This window comes from Rhinoderma darwinii, chromosome 3, assembly GCF_050947455.1.
Source record: "Rhinoderma darwinii isolate aRhiDar2 chromosome 3, aRhiDar2.hap1, whole genome shotgun sequence".
NCBI classification, from domain to species: Eukaryota; Metazoa; Chordata; class Amphibia; order Anura; family Rhinodermatidae; genus Rhinoderma; species Rhinoderma darwinii.
The window spans coordinates 348,047,952-348,064,827 of NC_134689.1; the positions used below are offsets into that span (position 1 = coordinate 348,047,952).

At 42.7% G+C, this 16,876-nt stretch overlaps 1 protein-coding gene across 1 annotated transcript in view; it reads right to left on the reverse strand.

The window, feature by feature from the left end:
* Positions 1 to 9,352: 9,352 nt before the first annotated feature.
* SLC4A5 (solute carrier family 4 member 5) overlaps positions 9,353 to 16,876 on the reverse strand; it is a 135,742-nt gene continuing 128,218 nt past the window's right edge. Inside the window, exons 24-25 of the mRNA XM_075858486.1 lie at positions 12,802 to 12,869; positions 9,353 to 10,613 (exon numbers count right to left, since the gene is read on the reverse strand). Coding sequence (XP_075714601.1) covers positions 10,445 to 10,613; positions 12,802 to 12,869 — 237 coding nt within the window. The 3' untranslated portion in view covers positions 9,353 to 10,444. The remainder of the gene's footprint in view (positions 10,614 to 12,801; positions 12,870 to 16,876) is intronic.

Here is a 16,876-nt window from a genome sequence, read left to right on the forward strand (position 1 = left end):
TGCTTTGTGTCTTTATTAAATTGTATTTCTGCTAAACATACAGATTTGGCATAGGTGAATTTTTCTGTAGGTTAATTGGTAGTACGATGTACATTGTGACATTATGATGAGTTGTGCCAAATGATAAAATCTGAAACTTGACGGGCTGGGAACTTTCAAGGGAATCTGTCAGCAGTTCTGCGGCTGACAGAGCAATATAGGGGAGAGGGAGGGCATTGTAAACATTTCTTTTGTATCGGTCATACAAATTTCAGGACAGTGAAAACCATGTTTAATTTCCCCGACACCGCAGTTGCAATTGCCTCTGAGGTGGGAACCTGAAGTGGAAGTGCTCCTTGGCTCTCCTCACTGCATGCTGCCAGCCCCACCTACATGCTCTGAGTGGCAGCTTGAGCAGTCGCCCGACTGGGCGCTAGAGCCGTCAATCAGCAGATAGTGGCACTCTCGACCACCGTTGTGGGGGAATCATACTTGGGTTTTTTGGTCATGCAACTTGCATGACCGAGATATGGAATGGTTACAATGCCCTCCCCATGTCTTTCAGTCAGCAGTTTTGAGGCCTTAAAGAGAGGCTGACCGTTTCCCTTTAAGTACTATTGCCATTTTTGAAATTTTCTTAGAGCAGCCACTTCTATGTAAAACCATGTTGTAGTACCACATTTCTAAACCTGTATTTCTACAATCATCTGTGGCAAAACCACAACAATGCCATGACAACAAGATGCGGAAGAACAGTGGCTGGACGTAGTTTGGGTGCCTGGCTATCAATGAGCACTGTGTATACAACAAAAAGCATCAGCAATGCCGCTGCATCTATTGGTGCTGGGATCACAGGGACAATTGTTGGGTGACAGTGCCCCAAAGGTAGTTTGACTTTGGTGGGACAAGTTGTAAAAAGAAAACAAAAAGATTTAAAAAAATAAAACCTCCTCTTAGGCTGTGTTCACATCTGCGTCCTGTTTATACCAGGAAGCAGTGCCGTATCTACTGTACAACTGGTGCCCAAGAAACCCCAGACTTATAATGGGGTTAATCTGATTTTGCCGTAGTGTCTGTTATTTTGATGGAAGAAATGGCGCTGTATGCTATCACATAGGACGGGATTTGCGCCAAAAGCCCTATGTCCTACACAGATGTGAACAGAGCCTATATAGATAATAGAATATATTTTTGTGTGCGCTATTGTCTACTTTTATCTAAGTGCTCGACCGTGTGTGCTGCCCAAGTCCCGTCTGTGATCGATGGAAAGAGAGGACATGTTCTATCTTTCCAATCAGTTTTCACAGACCCGATTCACCCACTGAAGTGAATGGGTCCGTGAAAAATGGCTTGAATGGCACTCAGTTGTGTGCAACAGACCTTAGTGTTTCTCTGATTAGTTTGAAGATTTTTTTAATTTTACATGCTAAGTCCAATCCTTCATCAAAATGACCCGGAATTTGCTATAATAGCATAAAAAAGAAAATGCAGCTGTTTAACCAGCACAAGCTGAAATCCCAAAAGTGTCTAGATAATTTTTTAGCAAGTTATGACCTATTTTAGCTTTATGCTAATGAGTTTCTCAATGGACAACTGGGCGTGTTTTAATATATATTCTTTGACCCGTCTGCGTCCTGATGGGAACGGGTTTTCACCCACCCACCTACCTAGTAAGTTTGGCCTTTTCTGTGGTTTTGATGATATCTATGTCCCATTTTTTTCTGTTTGTGTTTTAATATATGACCAACTGGGCGTTGTACAGAGGAGTGTATGACGCTGACCAATCAGTGACCAATCAGCGTCATACACTTCATTGTTCCAGCCCAGTGTGATTGTTCTGTGAAAGAAGCTGGGCTGGAACAATGAGAAGTGCAGGACACTGATTAGTCACTGATTGGTCAGCCTCATACACTCCCCTGTACAACACCCAGTTGGTAAAAAGTAAAGACACGCCCAGTTGTCTATTAAGAAACTCATTAGCATAACTTGATCGTTTTTCAAAATAAAAATCACTTATCTACATTACAGCGCCGATCAGATTATTTAGGAAATAGGGCATTTATAATCTGGTGACAGAGCCTCTTTAACCATTACGCAAAGTAACTGAAGGCGAAAGACCAGGTTACGCTAAGTCTATTCTTATCCGTGTCTGCATAAGGGATATCGGCTGTGGGAAGTAGAAAGATTCAGCCTTGCGGTGCTCCCGCGTGTGGCATTAATGGCCATAATCAGATGTATAATGTGTATATTGTCGTTGTTTTTTGTGGGCAATCCACATATATTATATGAATATCTGACACAGTCTCGTATGACTCATTTGTTCCTCTTTCCTATAAACACAATACATCCCCTGTTGCAGCAATAGCAGTCATGTTTCTGGGTTTTTTCTCCTGTAGAAAGGAAATGCACAATCACCAAGGCGGGCTGACTCACTGTAGATTAGATGTATTCTGTCACGTATTTGCTATGACCATATTGTTTGCTCCGACTACGCAAACTTCACCTTAAGGGTATGTTCACATGCTAGACTAAAAACGGCCTCTGATTTACAGCCGTTTTTTATGCATCAAACATTTTTTGCTGCGTTTTTTTTTGGCCGTTTTTGGAGCGGTTTTTCTATTGAGACCATGAAAAAGGCTCCAAAAACGGCTGTTGAAGTGACATGCACTTCTTTTTTACAGGGCGTTTTTTTACATGCTGTTTTTACAAAAGGTCGTGTAAAAAAAGCCCCGTGGGAACGAAGCTCAGTTTTTCTCATTAACATCAATGGGCAGATGTTTGGAGGCGTTCAGCCCCCGTATTTTCAGCTGTTTTTCGAGGCATTTACAGCCTGAAAAATGGCTGAAAATAGGCCATGTGAACATACCCTAAGAAGTTTTTTAAGCGCTCCACAATGTATGAGGATAACACTGCTCCGCCAATGCTCCGTCTGGCAAACTTTAGCGCTCCCTACACGTTAATGCATCATAGCACACTTTTAAATACTCCTCTCTGGGCAGAAAAATCTGAAGCTGCCCCCCCCCCCCCCATCCTCATTACTTTATCTCTGATATACATGTGAATGACTGCTACTAGCAGCTTTATCCTTTACATTTTTCATTCTATTTTCATTTAAAGCAGCGGTCACTTCAAATTGCGGCACTAGGTTAGGGCAGCATATTATAGGGACCGTTCCATACTCCTATTCGTTAAAGACACAGACAAATATTGTGCCATTTGGCTAATAGGATTGATCAAAGAAAACACCAGGGTCATTGTTATGAGTCTGGTGAATTCATGAGCGCAGTGCCCCCCCTGCCTCTTTACACTGATTGCCAGCTGTTTATCGGCATACACCGCAGCGATCCATCACTGAGGAATTGGGGGGGGAGCTCTTCTCATGAATACTTCGCTCCGTGTCTCGATGGTTTACGGCATCTGGATCATTGAGGTTTTTAGGCTACATCCAACTGTAGCAGAAGAAGTCTAAGGATTACGCCGCAAATTCTGCATGTGTAAAATGTAGATTGTGCTGCGGATTAAGATGCTGATTCACAGCGGATTTCACCCTATACATTACAAAGGGTGAAATCTGCAGGGAAGATCGGTGACTTTTCCACACAAGCCCACATTGCCTATGCAGTGTTGTAATGATGTGTTCTATACTTATTCATACAGTTTACCTTGGGGATAGTGACAAACAGCCCTAAAGGTGGCAGGCGCCTGATGAATGTGTGATCGCCAGATCATGGGACTCAAGTCAGAAGTGAAGTATGATTTTGTGGGATTGGGGATCACCAAGGTCTAATCACATGGAGTGTCATGTGCACAGATCCTGTATAGAGGCACACAGAAGCCCCTACAACTCCCCATTACAGAACCATAGGCACTCTATTTACCAGCGTATGGTGCCTTCATACAGCGCTGTAATACCACATCTAATGGAGTGTGCCACATAAGGAATCTGAAAGAAAAAAAACTCTATGCCTTTGTATGAAATCTTTGCTATCAAAGTTACAATAGAGCCCCTTAGACTACTATGGGCACTGTATTCCAGCTCCATACAACCTCTATCTGTAATATGGTTGTGTAAATGGAGCCTAATGCTGGATACAGTTTGTATGGGTTTTCAGCCTTTGGATGTCAAAAATAATTTTCCCATTTACTAAATATAATTTACATAAAACAAGAACAGGTCTTTAATTATAGTGTTGTGTCTTGAGATAAGTTCACTCTTTCTCACAGCGTTCCTGTTAGCCAATCTGTATGCACAGGCCATTATAGGACAAGCTATGTTTGCTAAGCTATAGTCAGAATACAGACTGCCCTATGTGTTAGCCTATATTCTATTGACAGTGTTGTAGTGTAGCAACACAAAAACAAATCACATTCCCTGTTCTCTTCCAATAAGGAGATGTAATAAGATGTTAAAAATGGCAACTGATGTTAAATCACCTTCAGAGATTTTATTTGTTTTACTGAAGAGAAAGTTTCATCTATCGGTTCTATCTTTGACCAGTAAACCTCCAGTTACTTTATTACTAAGTTACTGAAATGATAATACTAAAAAGTTTATTACATTTGGTTTCTGACCGTGGACTTAAGGCGCTTTTACACAGGCCAAAGTGCGGGCAAACATTCCCAATCATTGGCCTGTGTAAACAGGGCAACGATGAGCCGATGAACGAGTAAATGCTCGTTCATAGTTTGATCGCATCTTTTATGCAGCACTAGATATTATCATTGTCGGCAGCACATCTCCCTGTGTAAAGCGGTCTCGTTGATTGGCGCTCGTTTTGACAGCCCATATAATAGGACTCTGTTTGAGGGGGTGTTGTGCACCGTTGAATTATCGAAAACATTTGAACTAAGGCCTCATTTACACGAGCGTGTGCGTTTTGCGCACGCAAAAAAACGCTGCGTTTTGCGTGCGCAAAAGGCAATTGACAGCTCCGTGTGTCATCCGTGTATGATGCGCGGCTGCGTGATTTTCGCGCAGCCGCCATCATAGAGATGAGGTAGTCGACGCCCGTCACTGTCCAAGGTGCTGAAAGAGCTAACTGATCGGCAGTAACTCTTTCAGCACCCTCGACAGTGAATGCCGATCACAATCTACACCAACCTGTGAATAAAAAAAGACGTTCACACTTACCATGAACTGCCTGCTTCCTCCAGTCCGGTCTCCCGGCCGTTGCCTTGGTGACGCGTCCCTCTCTTGTCATCCGGCCCCACCTCCCAGGATGACGCGGCAGGCCATGAGACCGCTGCAGCCTGTGCTTGGCCTGTGATTGGCTGCAGCTGTCACTTGGCCTGAATTGTCATCCCGGGAGGTCGGACTGGAGGAAGAAGCCGGGAGTTATCGGTAAGTCAGAACTTCTTTTTTTTTTTACACGTATATGTATATTGTGATCGAAAGTCACTGTCCATGGTGCTGAAACAGTTTAAGTCTTTCAGCACCGTGGGCAGTGACTGTCTCCTGACGTCGCGTACCCGAACATTTTTTGCCGGGTTCGGTTAAAACGAGTTCGGCCGAACCCGGTGAAGTTCGGTGCGCTCATCTCTAATTTGACACTCCGTTTGGATGTTTGTAACCAGAAAAGCACGTGGTGCTTTTCTGTTTACATTCATCCTTTTGACAGCTCTTGCGTGATTTTCGCGCATGCAACGCAGGACCGTCAGTGTGGCATGCGTTGTTTTCACGCACCCATTGAAGTCAATGGGTGCGTGTTGCGTGAAAAACGCAAGAATATAGAACATGTCGTGAGTTTTACGCAACGCACTCACGCTGCGCAAAATTCACGCATCGTCTAAACAGCCCCATAGACTATTATAGGTGTGTACGACACGCGTGAAAAGCACGCACGTCGCACGCGCGTATAATACGCTCGTGTAAATGAGGCCTAAAACGTCAAAAATGTTAGAGCCAATATACAAGTTATAGAGTGTGCAGAGATAGGAGTTGCATCAAGGCTCGATGCCACCAGTATTATAAATGGCACATGATAGGTGGAAGCCTCGGTTATAGATTTTGCATTGGGGCCCGGGAGCTCAAGTTACGCCTCTGCCCAGGGTCTGATCTAACACCATCTCTACTGATATATTTTGTACAGTTTGGAAGGTAGCTAGTTCTTAAATCCGCTGGCTATGTCTAATGGCATAATTGATCGACTACAGCTTTAAAACGGGAGACGAAAATTGAGCAGAAGTATTTGCAGTCTGTGTATATATTGGCAAAAGGAAAATGGTGAAATAGTAATGTATCATCTTGTAATGTGCAGGAGGCTGAAGGGTGGCCTATGGATTGTGTACTACAGAGCAAAGGGACTCCTGTGTGTTGGTGTGCCATGCTCCGTCGGGTGATGTTATGAGGCATGCCACAATCTTTTTTTTTTATTTTTTAAATAAATCCGCAGTTTTATTTATCCATATGAAATCAGAGAGGTACAGTAAGACCCTATATATCTCTGGGATCCCTCTTATGCTCCATACACAACAAAGCTGTACTAGTGTCGTGTGCATGAGGCCTTAACCTGTAAGATACGGTACAGTTTATGTACTTGTGGATGTAATCGACACACACTCTGCAGATTAGTAGTTCAGGAAACTGGTTGATCTGGATAGTACCTTGCTATGTAAATACTGCACCCAGTCCGTGTGCAGATTAATATTTTATCTGATACCGCATATGCAATGATCCTTATGCAACAGGAATGTTATATTTACATATGTTACACAACCTGTGCTTAAATGGACACTAACATTTCAATCAACTTATGCTAATCTAATAGTATACCTGATATAGAGCAACATTGTAATTTACTTAATGCCATTTTACACCGGCCAATTATGGGGCAAACGAGCGTACACAAAATGCTCGTTCCCGATAATTGCCCTATGTAAACAGGGCAACGATCAGCCAATGAACGAATAAACGCTCATTCATCGGCTGATTGCATCGTTTTAAATGTCGAAAATATTATCGTTGTCGGCAGCACATCTCCCCGTAAACAGGGAGACGTGCTGCTGACATGATAGAAATATATGGGAACGAGCGATCGGAGTAACGAGCGCTAGTCCCCATACTAGCTCCTTGAGAAAGGAGCAAACGAGTGCCGATTAACGAGCTGTCTCGTTGATCGCGCTCATTTTCACGGTCCTCATCAGGCCATGTCATATCACCTTAAGACCTTATTTACACGAACACAGCATCTCTCACTCACTCACTCACTCACTCACTCACTCACTCACTCCAGGAGCAGAGAGAAACACAGGGATGTGATGATAAAATATAAATCTCACCCCAGTGCTGGACTCTCAGCTACACTGCTTATTACTGCTGTATAATCTCCTCCATGTTGCTGAAAAACGGCTAAAAAAAAATGCAGAAAACAAGTCATATAATGGCCAGAAATCGTATCCACATGTACACGTATATGACTGCTGATTCTGAAAAGTTAGGTAAAACTTTAAAGGTCAGTCATAAAGATATCCATAACCATTTGTATTACTGATAAATATTTTTCGATTTATTTGCTTTTATTTTACATTGACAGGACAAATGCTGAATTTGAAGTTCTATGATTATCTATTTGCTGGACTGATGCCACCATTTTTTTTTTATGTCTGTGCAGAGGGCTTCTGTTAGTCACTGGCCAGGAGAAGTGTAAGTGTGGAGGATTAGGTTCTATAGAGGATTTTCACACAACAAGTTATGTACTGGCAAAATATTTCTGGATTAAGAATTTATATGCATCTCTGCCCAAATAATACAATTCACCTTTGATCATAAATGTTTCTGTTTAGTCTCCACGGCCTTTGTCTTGTTAGAGCAGAAGTCTGTGCTTCAGAGCACTCTCTGTAGCTGGGGACAGGAAGTTCTAACTATAGTCATCCATTTGAAGGACTGCGTAAAGTTGTCATACAGTCACAGCCTACATGAATATAGCTTGTACTCTTCTTCTCTGTCCATCTGTGTATGTTACTCCCATACTCACTTACGTGTGTCTTTTTTTGCCTACTAGGATTAGTGCACAGTGGGAAGGGCACAATTACATTGCGGTAGGAACTCCCACATGGCAGTCTACATTCACCCTGGGATTTAGGGATTCAAACTCTGAGGGTATGTGCACACGTAGTGACCAAAAACTTCTGAAAATTCAGAGCTGTTTTCAAGGGAAAACAGACCCTGCTTTTCAGACGTTTTTTGACCAACTCGCATTTTTCGCGGCGTTTTTTACGTCCGTTTTCGGAGCTGTTTTCATTGGAGTCTATGAGAAAACAGCTCCAAAAACGTCCAAAGAAGTGTCCTGCACTTCTTTTGACGAGGCTGTATTTTTACGCGTCGTCGTTTGACAGCTGTCAAACGACGACGCGTAAATAACAGGTCGTCTGCACAGTACGTCGGCAAACCCATTCAAATGAATGGGCAGATGTTTGCCGACGTATTGTAGCCCTATTTTCAGATGTAAAACGAGGCATAATACGCCTCGTATACGTCTGAAAATAGGTCGTGTGAACCCAGCCTTAGGTCTCATGCACACATCCGTTGGCCATCGTACGACAGCTAATGACTGATCCGTGAAACATGGACCACACACGGATGGCTTCTGTGTGCAGTCCGTTGTTTCAACTGACCAAATAAATGAAAAGGCTGAGACTTCCGTCAAAAGCAGACAAGAGTAGGAGCTGTCCTATTCTTGTCGGAACGGCCACATGGTTCCGGTAAAACAACCGAAGTGTGCATGGCCCCATAGAAATGAATGTGTCAGGGTGCTATTAGTTGAAAAAATGGATAGCACCCTGAAGAAAATAACAGAAGTGGGCCTTAGTCTTAAGGTTTACATATATTTTGATGGAGGCTATAAACATATGGTAAATTTTAAAAAATATATAAATAGGATATTTTAACAGCGCACTTCTAAGCACGAGAATGTTGGAGTAAATAACTGGAAATACAGTATAATTATATGAAGGTCCATCTGACTCTAAATTTTGCCACTCGATTCACCAAAATGGAGATGGAAAAATGCAAGGATGGACTTTATAGCAACCAAATTCTGCGCCCTGCAGTAAGGATAGAGAGCAGCCCGTGGTGAAGTTCTCACCTCATCGATGGTGCATTCCTGATGATTGGGGAAGTGGGGCATAGGTGTAGCAATAGGGGGTGCAAAGACAGCAGTATTACCCAGTCATTAAAACCAGTCTTATAAACTATTTTCTTTTTGCTGTCCAAACCAGCGGTCGGTAATAAATGTGATAAAATAGCAGTCTAAACCAAAGTATGAGCGAACAGACAAACCTATGGATTGGCAAATGATCTGCTTACATAATAAAACCTGTAAAATTAGCAGCAAAAAGAATTGAGCAAAGTCACCTTGGCCTCAAAACCGGTAAAATCAGAGGAAAAGCATTATGGACGTGACATATATTTGAGCAGAATAATTAATTTAGGTCATAAATACATTTATTCTGGCCATTAATTATCATCATAGCAAGTGAACTATTATGAAGGAGACACTACTATAGCACTGCAAGATACAATCACCTTCCATGTCATATTACTTGTCTGCAGGATTGTGTTAATAGCGGACTGCCCTGGGCATTGTGAGTTAGGCTCCATTCACACGACCGTATACTTCATCCGTAATTACGGACCCATTCATTTCTATTGGCCACGGAAACCTTTCAGTATTTTTACTGATAGGGGTCCGTGCTGAAACAAAAAAAATAGAACCTGTCCTATTCTTGTCTAGTTACAGCACGGACTCCCCCATAGAAACCTATGGGCGTTTCCGTAAATACGGACGTGCAGCCGTAAAACGTCCGTATTTACGGAAGCGTTGCTATGCAACATGTTGGTGACATAATTTGCAGTCTTCCTCCTTTTTTTTTACGGATCGGTATATACGGATCAAATACGGATGAAATATGGACTGCATTTATGGACACCCTTCCGTATATACGGATGAAATACGGATGCCTACAGATCCGTATTTACAGACAGTATTTATAAAAAGATGAAAATACGGTCGTGTGCATGGGGTCTCAATACCTCCAAAATACCACCCCAACCCCCATACACTAAGCTCCCTTCTATTATTTTATGGAAAAGAGAGAGCAAACAAGAACAGAAGACTGTAAAGAATAAAATAAATAAGTCAACATTACAGAACTTCTATGACACCATGATCAGTGCTGCCCTAGACAGGTGCCTATATTACTTATACCGTAAGAGCAGTCCTGTGTGAATGAATCTGGACCTCAAGTAACCAGCAGCAGAGTACAGTGATGCGGGTGTAGTATTTGTTTCTGAAGAAGAATCACTTTAGACCTTTTAGGAGAAACGTAAATCACAAAAGTACTTTGTACACAGAGCATGGTGGTAACAACTTTTTGGAAAAAGACACAGATGCCCTGGTGCCACATCCAACACAGTTCCAGGATGCGGAGGACTTGGTTGTCTGGCAGATAGGATCTGTTATGACTGCTATAAAGTAGTTTCACTGCCCCGATCTCTAGGGTTCTTCTCTATGTCAGAGTCATCGTACTCAGAATCCATCTCAATCTTCACTTGTGGGACAGCGCTGGCTGCATTTCGAGGATAGCTGCTGATAGCTGGTGAGGGAGGGCAGGAGATCTTCAAGTGCAGGGTAATGCTGTAATAAAGAAAACCAATGGTAAGGCTTGAATTTGTGGTTAATTTAAAGTAACCCTCCTGACAATACAGATACACTGTGTAATGCCTAGTGCGGCCCAGGAGGGGCGGGACCTGACTCAGGGATTCTCTCTTTGGTGTCCTTTGAATTCCCGTGCTATGCTGTGCCCCTGCACTTATTTTCATACAGTGTATTAGTTTTGCCCAGGGTGTTCCTTTAAAGTGTAGCTAAATGTTTGACAAACTTCTGACATGTCAGAAGTTTGGATTGGTGGGGGTCCGAGCACTGAGATCCCCCCCACCAATCGCTAGGACGAAGCAGCTGAAGCGCTCGTGTCAACCGCTTCGTGTCTGTTTTGGCTTTTTCCGGAAAGCCGATGTATCAGAATACGGGCTCATAGACTTTCTATTGAATCCGTGCACCGATACATTTATTTCCGGAAAAAGCCGAACAGCACGAAGCGGCTGAGCGCTCACACGAACGCTTCAGCTGCTTCGTTTTAGCGATTGGTGGGGGTCTAAGTGCTCGGACCCTCACCAATGCAAACTTCTGACATGTCACTATGACATGTCAGAAGTTTGTCAAAGTTTAGCTACACTTGAATTTTTTTTATAAAATCCACCATTTTCAGTGCTCAGTACTTCTATAGAATAAACATGTTTCATGTGTAAAAGGCCCCATGGATGAAATTTAGTTAAATGGGCTCTATGTTTTTAAATCGATATTACAGAAGCTTCTGTAGTTTGAGGCTCGGATCAGACATGCAGTTTTCGGTGCAGTTGTGATGCCGTTTTTTTGAGCCAAACACAAAAGTGGATACAAAAGAGAGGAGACATTTCAGTCTTCCCTCTAAACTTTTTCTTCTTGTTAGATCCAGTCCTGTGGTTGGCTAAAAAAAAAAATGCATGTGGGATTCCAGCTGAAGGCTGGATTCACATACACCGTTTACTGGTGTTTTTCTGCAAATTTTTTTTATTTTTGGCAAACTTGCAACATGATTTGTACTATATTTTTCTATATCTTTTCTTCTGATATGGTGTACATTGGTGGATAACTTTATTGCACTGGAGGTATTTGTATCCTCCTAACTCTGCTGTATATGCATATTATATATGCTACTATTATGTCATGACTAACTTAGGATCGATTGATATAATTATTTTAGATACTGCATTGACCTTTTCTCTGCAGTTTGCACATTATGTATCAACGTGTCTGGGGATTATTGCTAGTCCATATATTATTCTATATATATGCTTGAGTTCACCCAACATTTGTTTGTGCTCTATACTGTCTTTTTAATGGTTTTTTTTATACTTTTTTAGATGAATCAATAAAGATGAATTTGGGACATTTAGGCTGGGTTCACACAACCTATTTTCAGGCATAATGGAGGCGTTTTACGCCTCGAATTACGTCTGAAAAAACGGCTCAAAGACGTCGGCAAACATCTGCCCATTACTTTCAATGGGCTTTACGATGTACTGTGCCGACGACCTGTCATTTTACGTGTCACTGTCAAAAGACGGCTCGTAAAAATTACAGCCTCGTCAAAAGAAGTGCAAGACACTTCTTGGGACGTTTTTGGAGCCGTTTTCTCATAGACTCCAATGAAAACAGCTCCATAAACGGCCGTAAAAAACGCTGCAAAAACGCAGCAAGAAACGTGAGTTGCTCAAAAAACGTCTGAAAATCAGGGGCTGTTTTCCCTTGAAAACAGCTCCGTATTTTGAGACGTGTTTGACTCTACGTGTGAACATACCCTAAAATGGTCTGGCACTACTTTTTCTGTGCGAAAATATATTAGAAAGTTACATAACTTACATTCAATGATTTATCTTTATTTACATAATACTGGAAAACCTCTTTATAAATATCTGATAAATATTAGATTGGTGGAGTCCAACCACTGGATCCCCCACCAAATGATCGAACAGAGGACCTACGTCTCCTGTTCCCTATAATATTATCGATTTCTAATGGAAGTAGAAATATGAAGGGGAGAGGAAGCATGCACATGGCACATTCCTGTACAGGTCTATGAGGTACATAAACTAAGGTTAAAATACTGCAACTATTTTTTTTTAACACTGGTGTGAATAGAGGTTACATTCCTTTTATTCCCTATGATCAGACTGATGAACTATTATATGAATACCACAACAAAGCTTTGGGCACTTGCACCCACCTACGATCCATATCAGATCCATTTGCAGATGAATCTGAATGCAGAGGTCCTGGCTGGCCAGTTCCGTCCTACAATACAAAAAAACATGCCGAGTTAGCAGATTATCTTTCACACAGAGGCTGTACAGCTGGAAACCCATGTTCTGATGGGCAAAATAGAGTTTTCAGACACAAACTATTGTGCCATGCCTTATTCCTATTTTTTGCACTATATGATAATGTAGAGCAGTATGTGTATTTAATACATAGCGCAGGGAAATAGAGCATAACATGAGTTAATCTCTATCAAGCGCACAATGGATTGGTGCCACCTCTGTATGGGCTGCTTACAGTAATATTGCTGCTGAAAAACGATGGGTGTCCAATACTTAGGGCACAACTGTGTAATGGCCGCAGTCGCGGACCGTCGGCTCCTCTCACCTGCCAGCGGCAGCGACTGCAGACCTCTGCACTCTTGCCGGCGTGTCCCTCCCCGGAGAGGCCAGCACACGCGGCCGCACTGTCCTATAGTGAATTCTAAGGTGTGCGCGCGCTGATCCCGTCCTTAAAGTGCCAGCACGCGCACCTGTTTAATGTTCCCTACCCAATCCCAACACACCTTGTAATATAAAAAGGGCTCTGCCCTCTTCCTCCTTGCCTGAGCGTTGTTGTGTCTACCCATGTTCATTATGCAAATGGTCCCTTAGTTGTATCCTGTTCCCAGTGTTCCTGTATCCAGTAACTGTTTGTTCCTGAGCTCAAGTCTAGTGTTGGAGTCGTGTTTGTGTCATCTGCCACGCCAAGCATCATCTGTGCCACGAATCATCTGTGCCAGAGCATCTGGGACGCCTCGTGTCTGTCCGGACTCCCATACAGGTACTCTTGTGCTTAGACATTCCATTGACTGTTGTTTGGTCAGCTGCCACTCCGCTACGGCGGAGTGGCCTAGTGGGTTCACATACCCCAGAATCGTGACACGTGTATTTTCGTTTTTGCCCGGTGTGATTCTTTAACCCCTTAATGACCAGCCTTTAAAGAGGAACAATCACCTCTCCTGACATGTCTGTTTTAGTAAATAATTGTATTCCCCATGAAATTATATTTCTGCAACATATTTTCTTAGAACTCTGCATCGTACCGTTCCTCTGTTATTCCTCCTAGAAATTTATGAATGAATTGACAACTGGGTGTTACCATTCTCCTTGAGGAATGGTGTGTCCCTACAGTCTCATTCTGTCAGCACTGATTGGACATCGTCTATCTGTGTAGGGACACCCCCCCACCTGGTAACACCCAAGAGGATTGGCACAGTGCAGAGTTCTAAGAAAAGATGCTCCAGAATTTTTATTTCATGGGGAATACAATTGTTTACTACACAGACATGTCAGGAGAGGTGACAGCTCCTCTAAACCCATCCTGCCGCAGCCATTTTTCAAATGAGCAGTTTTTTTAATTTTCACTTTTGTTTTTTCCTCCCCACCTTCCAAAAGCCATAACTTTTTCATTTTTCCGTCAATATAGCCGTATGAGGGCTTGTTTTCTGCAGGACGAGTTGTAGATTTTGACAGCATCATTTTTTATACTATATAATGTAGTGGAAAACTGTAAACTCAGGGTCAATACAATTATGGCGATACCAAATTTATATAGTTTTTTTTATGTTTTACTACATTCACAAGGAAAAAAACTGATTTTTAAAAATAAAATCTGTAATTTGTCGCCATATTCTGAGAGCCATAACTTTTTTTTTCCATAGGTTGAGGGCTTATTTTTTTGTAGGATGAGCTGTAGTTTCTATTTTTGACTTTTTGTTCACTTTGACCAAAAAACTGTGATTCTAGCGGTTTAATTTTATATTGTAATAGTTCAAACGTTTACAGATGCGGCGATACCAGTTATGTTAGATATTTTTTTTACATTGCCCGAGCCAGGGCTTCATAGGAGTACAAAGATGGAAGACCTGGGGGCCCCCAGGCTGCCACGCCAACCATCGGCACCCCGTAATCACGTCGCGGGGGGGGGGGGGGGCTATGGCATGTCAGAGGGAGACCACAGCATCCAAGGGGTTAAACGAACGGGGTCCCGCTCATTACACTGAGTTACACACAGCCGACACGCTCCATAATCCCCCACCAGACCTCCATCATATATATACAGGAGGGGTTAATGAGTAACTTGTTTAGAGACATCATAGAGACATATCAGAAGCTATGATCGGTAGTGGTCTGGGTGCTGAGACACCTATCGTCGCTGAAACAAAAGTGCAGAAGCACACGGCTGAGCACCCTGCATCTTTGGCTTTGATCGGCGCTCCCTGTAAGGGTATGTTCACACGGAGTGTTTTCAGCCGTTTTTCGGGCCGTACACGTCCCGAAAAACGGCTGAAAAATCGGAAGTAGAACGACTCCAAACATTGACTTCAATGGGAAAAATGGAGTTCTGTTCCGACGGGCCGTTTTTCAAAACAGCTGCGTAAGAAAACGGCCGCGAAAATCAGGTGCATGTCACTTCTTCAGCCGTTTTTGGAGCCGTTTTTTATAGACTATAGAAAAACAGCTCCAAAAACGGACGTAAAAAATGCCACGAAAAACGAGAGTATGATTAAAAACGGCTGAAAATCAGGAGCTGTTTTCCCTTGAAAACAGCTCCGTGTTTTCAGACGTTTTTGATTTTGTGTGTGCACATACCCTTAGGCTGAAGACGACTCATAGACCTTCTACGTGAGTCGTCTTCAGTCAAACAACCAGCGCCGATGAATAGGCGAATTCTGTTTTGGCTTAAAAAAATGCATACAAATCGGCACTGTGTGAACAAGGCCTAAAGCTTTCATTTAGTAAAGGAATTTTCCAGTTTCAGCAAATAAAGATTATGCTTTGTATAATAAAAAGTTCTACAATTATCCAATTCCTTGCAATTTTCAAGATCTTGCAGTCAATCAATAGTATCCTTCATTGACTACTAAAACACAGTTCACACAGAGTTTTTTGTCGCTGATTTTGATGTGGAAACCGCGCCAAAAAATAGTTAAAACCGCCTCCTATTGAAATCGAAGGTTGAAGGTTTTTTTTTCCCGAACGGCTTTTAGCCGCTCGCGGGAAAAAAGAGCGATGTGTCTTTTCTTGCCGCGGTTCCGCCTATGACCTCCCATTGAAATCAATGGGAGGCAGAAAAAAAAGTTTTGCCCTGAATTTTTTGCCCGTGATGCTCAATGGCCGCAGGCGAAAAACGCGGAGAAATGCTGCGAAAACCGAGGCAAGAAAGTGCAGGCAGGTCAAAATCGGCCTCACATTGCCAATAACCGCGCCGGCACCTTGTTCCCCGCAGCTGTCAGATAGCCTGTTAATGACCGTGCAATAATGCAGATAAAACGGCCCTTTACCTGCAAAATCGTGCGGCCATAAAGGGTGTATTAATTAATGGCCGCACGATTTTACGGTTAAAGGTAAATTTTACCCGCAACAACGCACAGCCTTTAATAGGGTATTTGACAGCCATTCTGAACATGGTGAAGGCGCGGTTGTTGGCCGCATGGTGGCCGGGTCAGTGCCGCTCCGTGTGGCCTTACCCTTTATGTACGCAGGATTCTGAATTAACTGTGAATCAGGTGGATATCATTACATTAAAATGGCTGTGAATACATGTTGCCCCATGTTAGGCTGCTTTCATATAGTCCATTTTGATGCAGTTTTTGAGGGTGTTTTCACAAAGTGCGGGTTTGCAGTTTTTTTACAGAGCGGCCGAAGACCGCACTGTGTCAATACACCCTTATGCAGAATCTTGTTGGCAATGAACCGCTTAGGGAAAGTGCCAATGACTGCAAGGGATGGAGGAGGAGAGTTGAAAAGTTAATGAAATGCCCAGGGATCCAGGATTGGTTACAGCAGGGGTCTCAAACTCGGCCGGGTAAGTGGGCCACATATAGAAAAAATGGGAAGTTGACGGGCCGCATTACTTTAAAATTTGATACAATACAAAATTATTGTTAATCAATTAGTTATTTGAACTACTATAACAGTATATTACTATATAGTGCCCTCTGTGGATGCTGCCGCAGTGCCCTCTGTGGATGCTGCCGCAGTGCCCTCTGTGGATGCTGC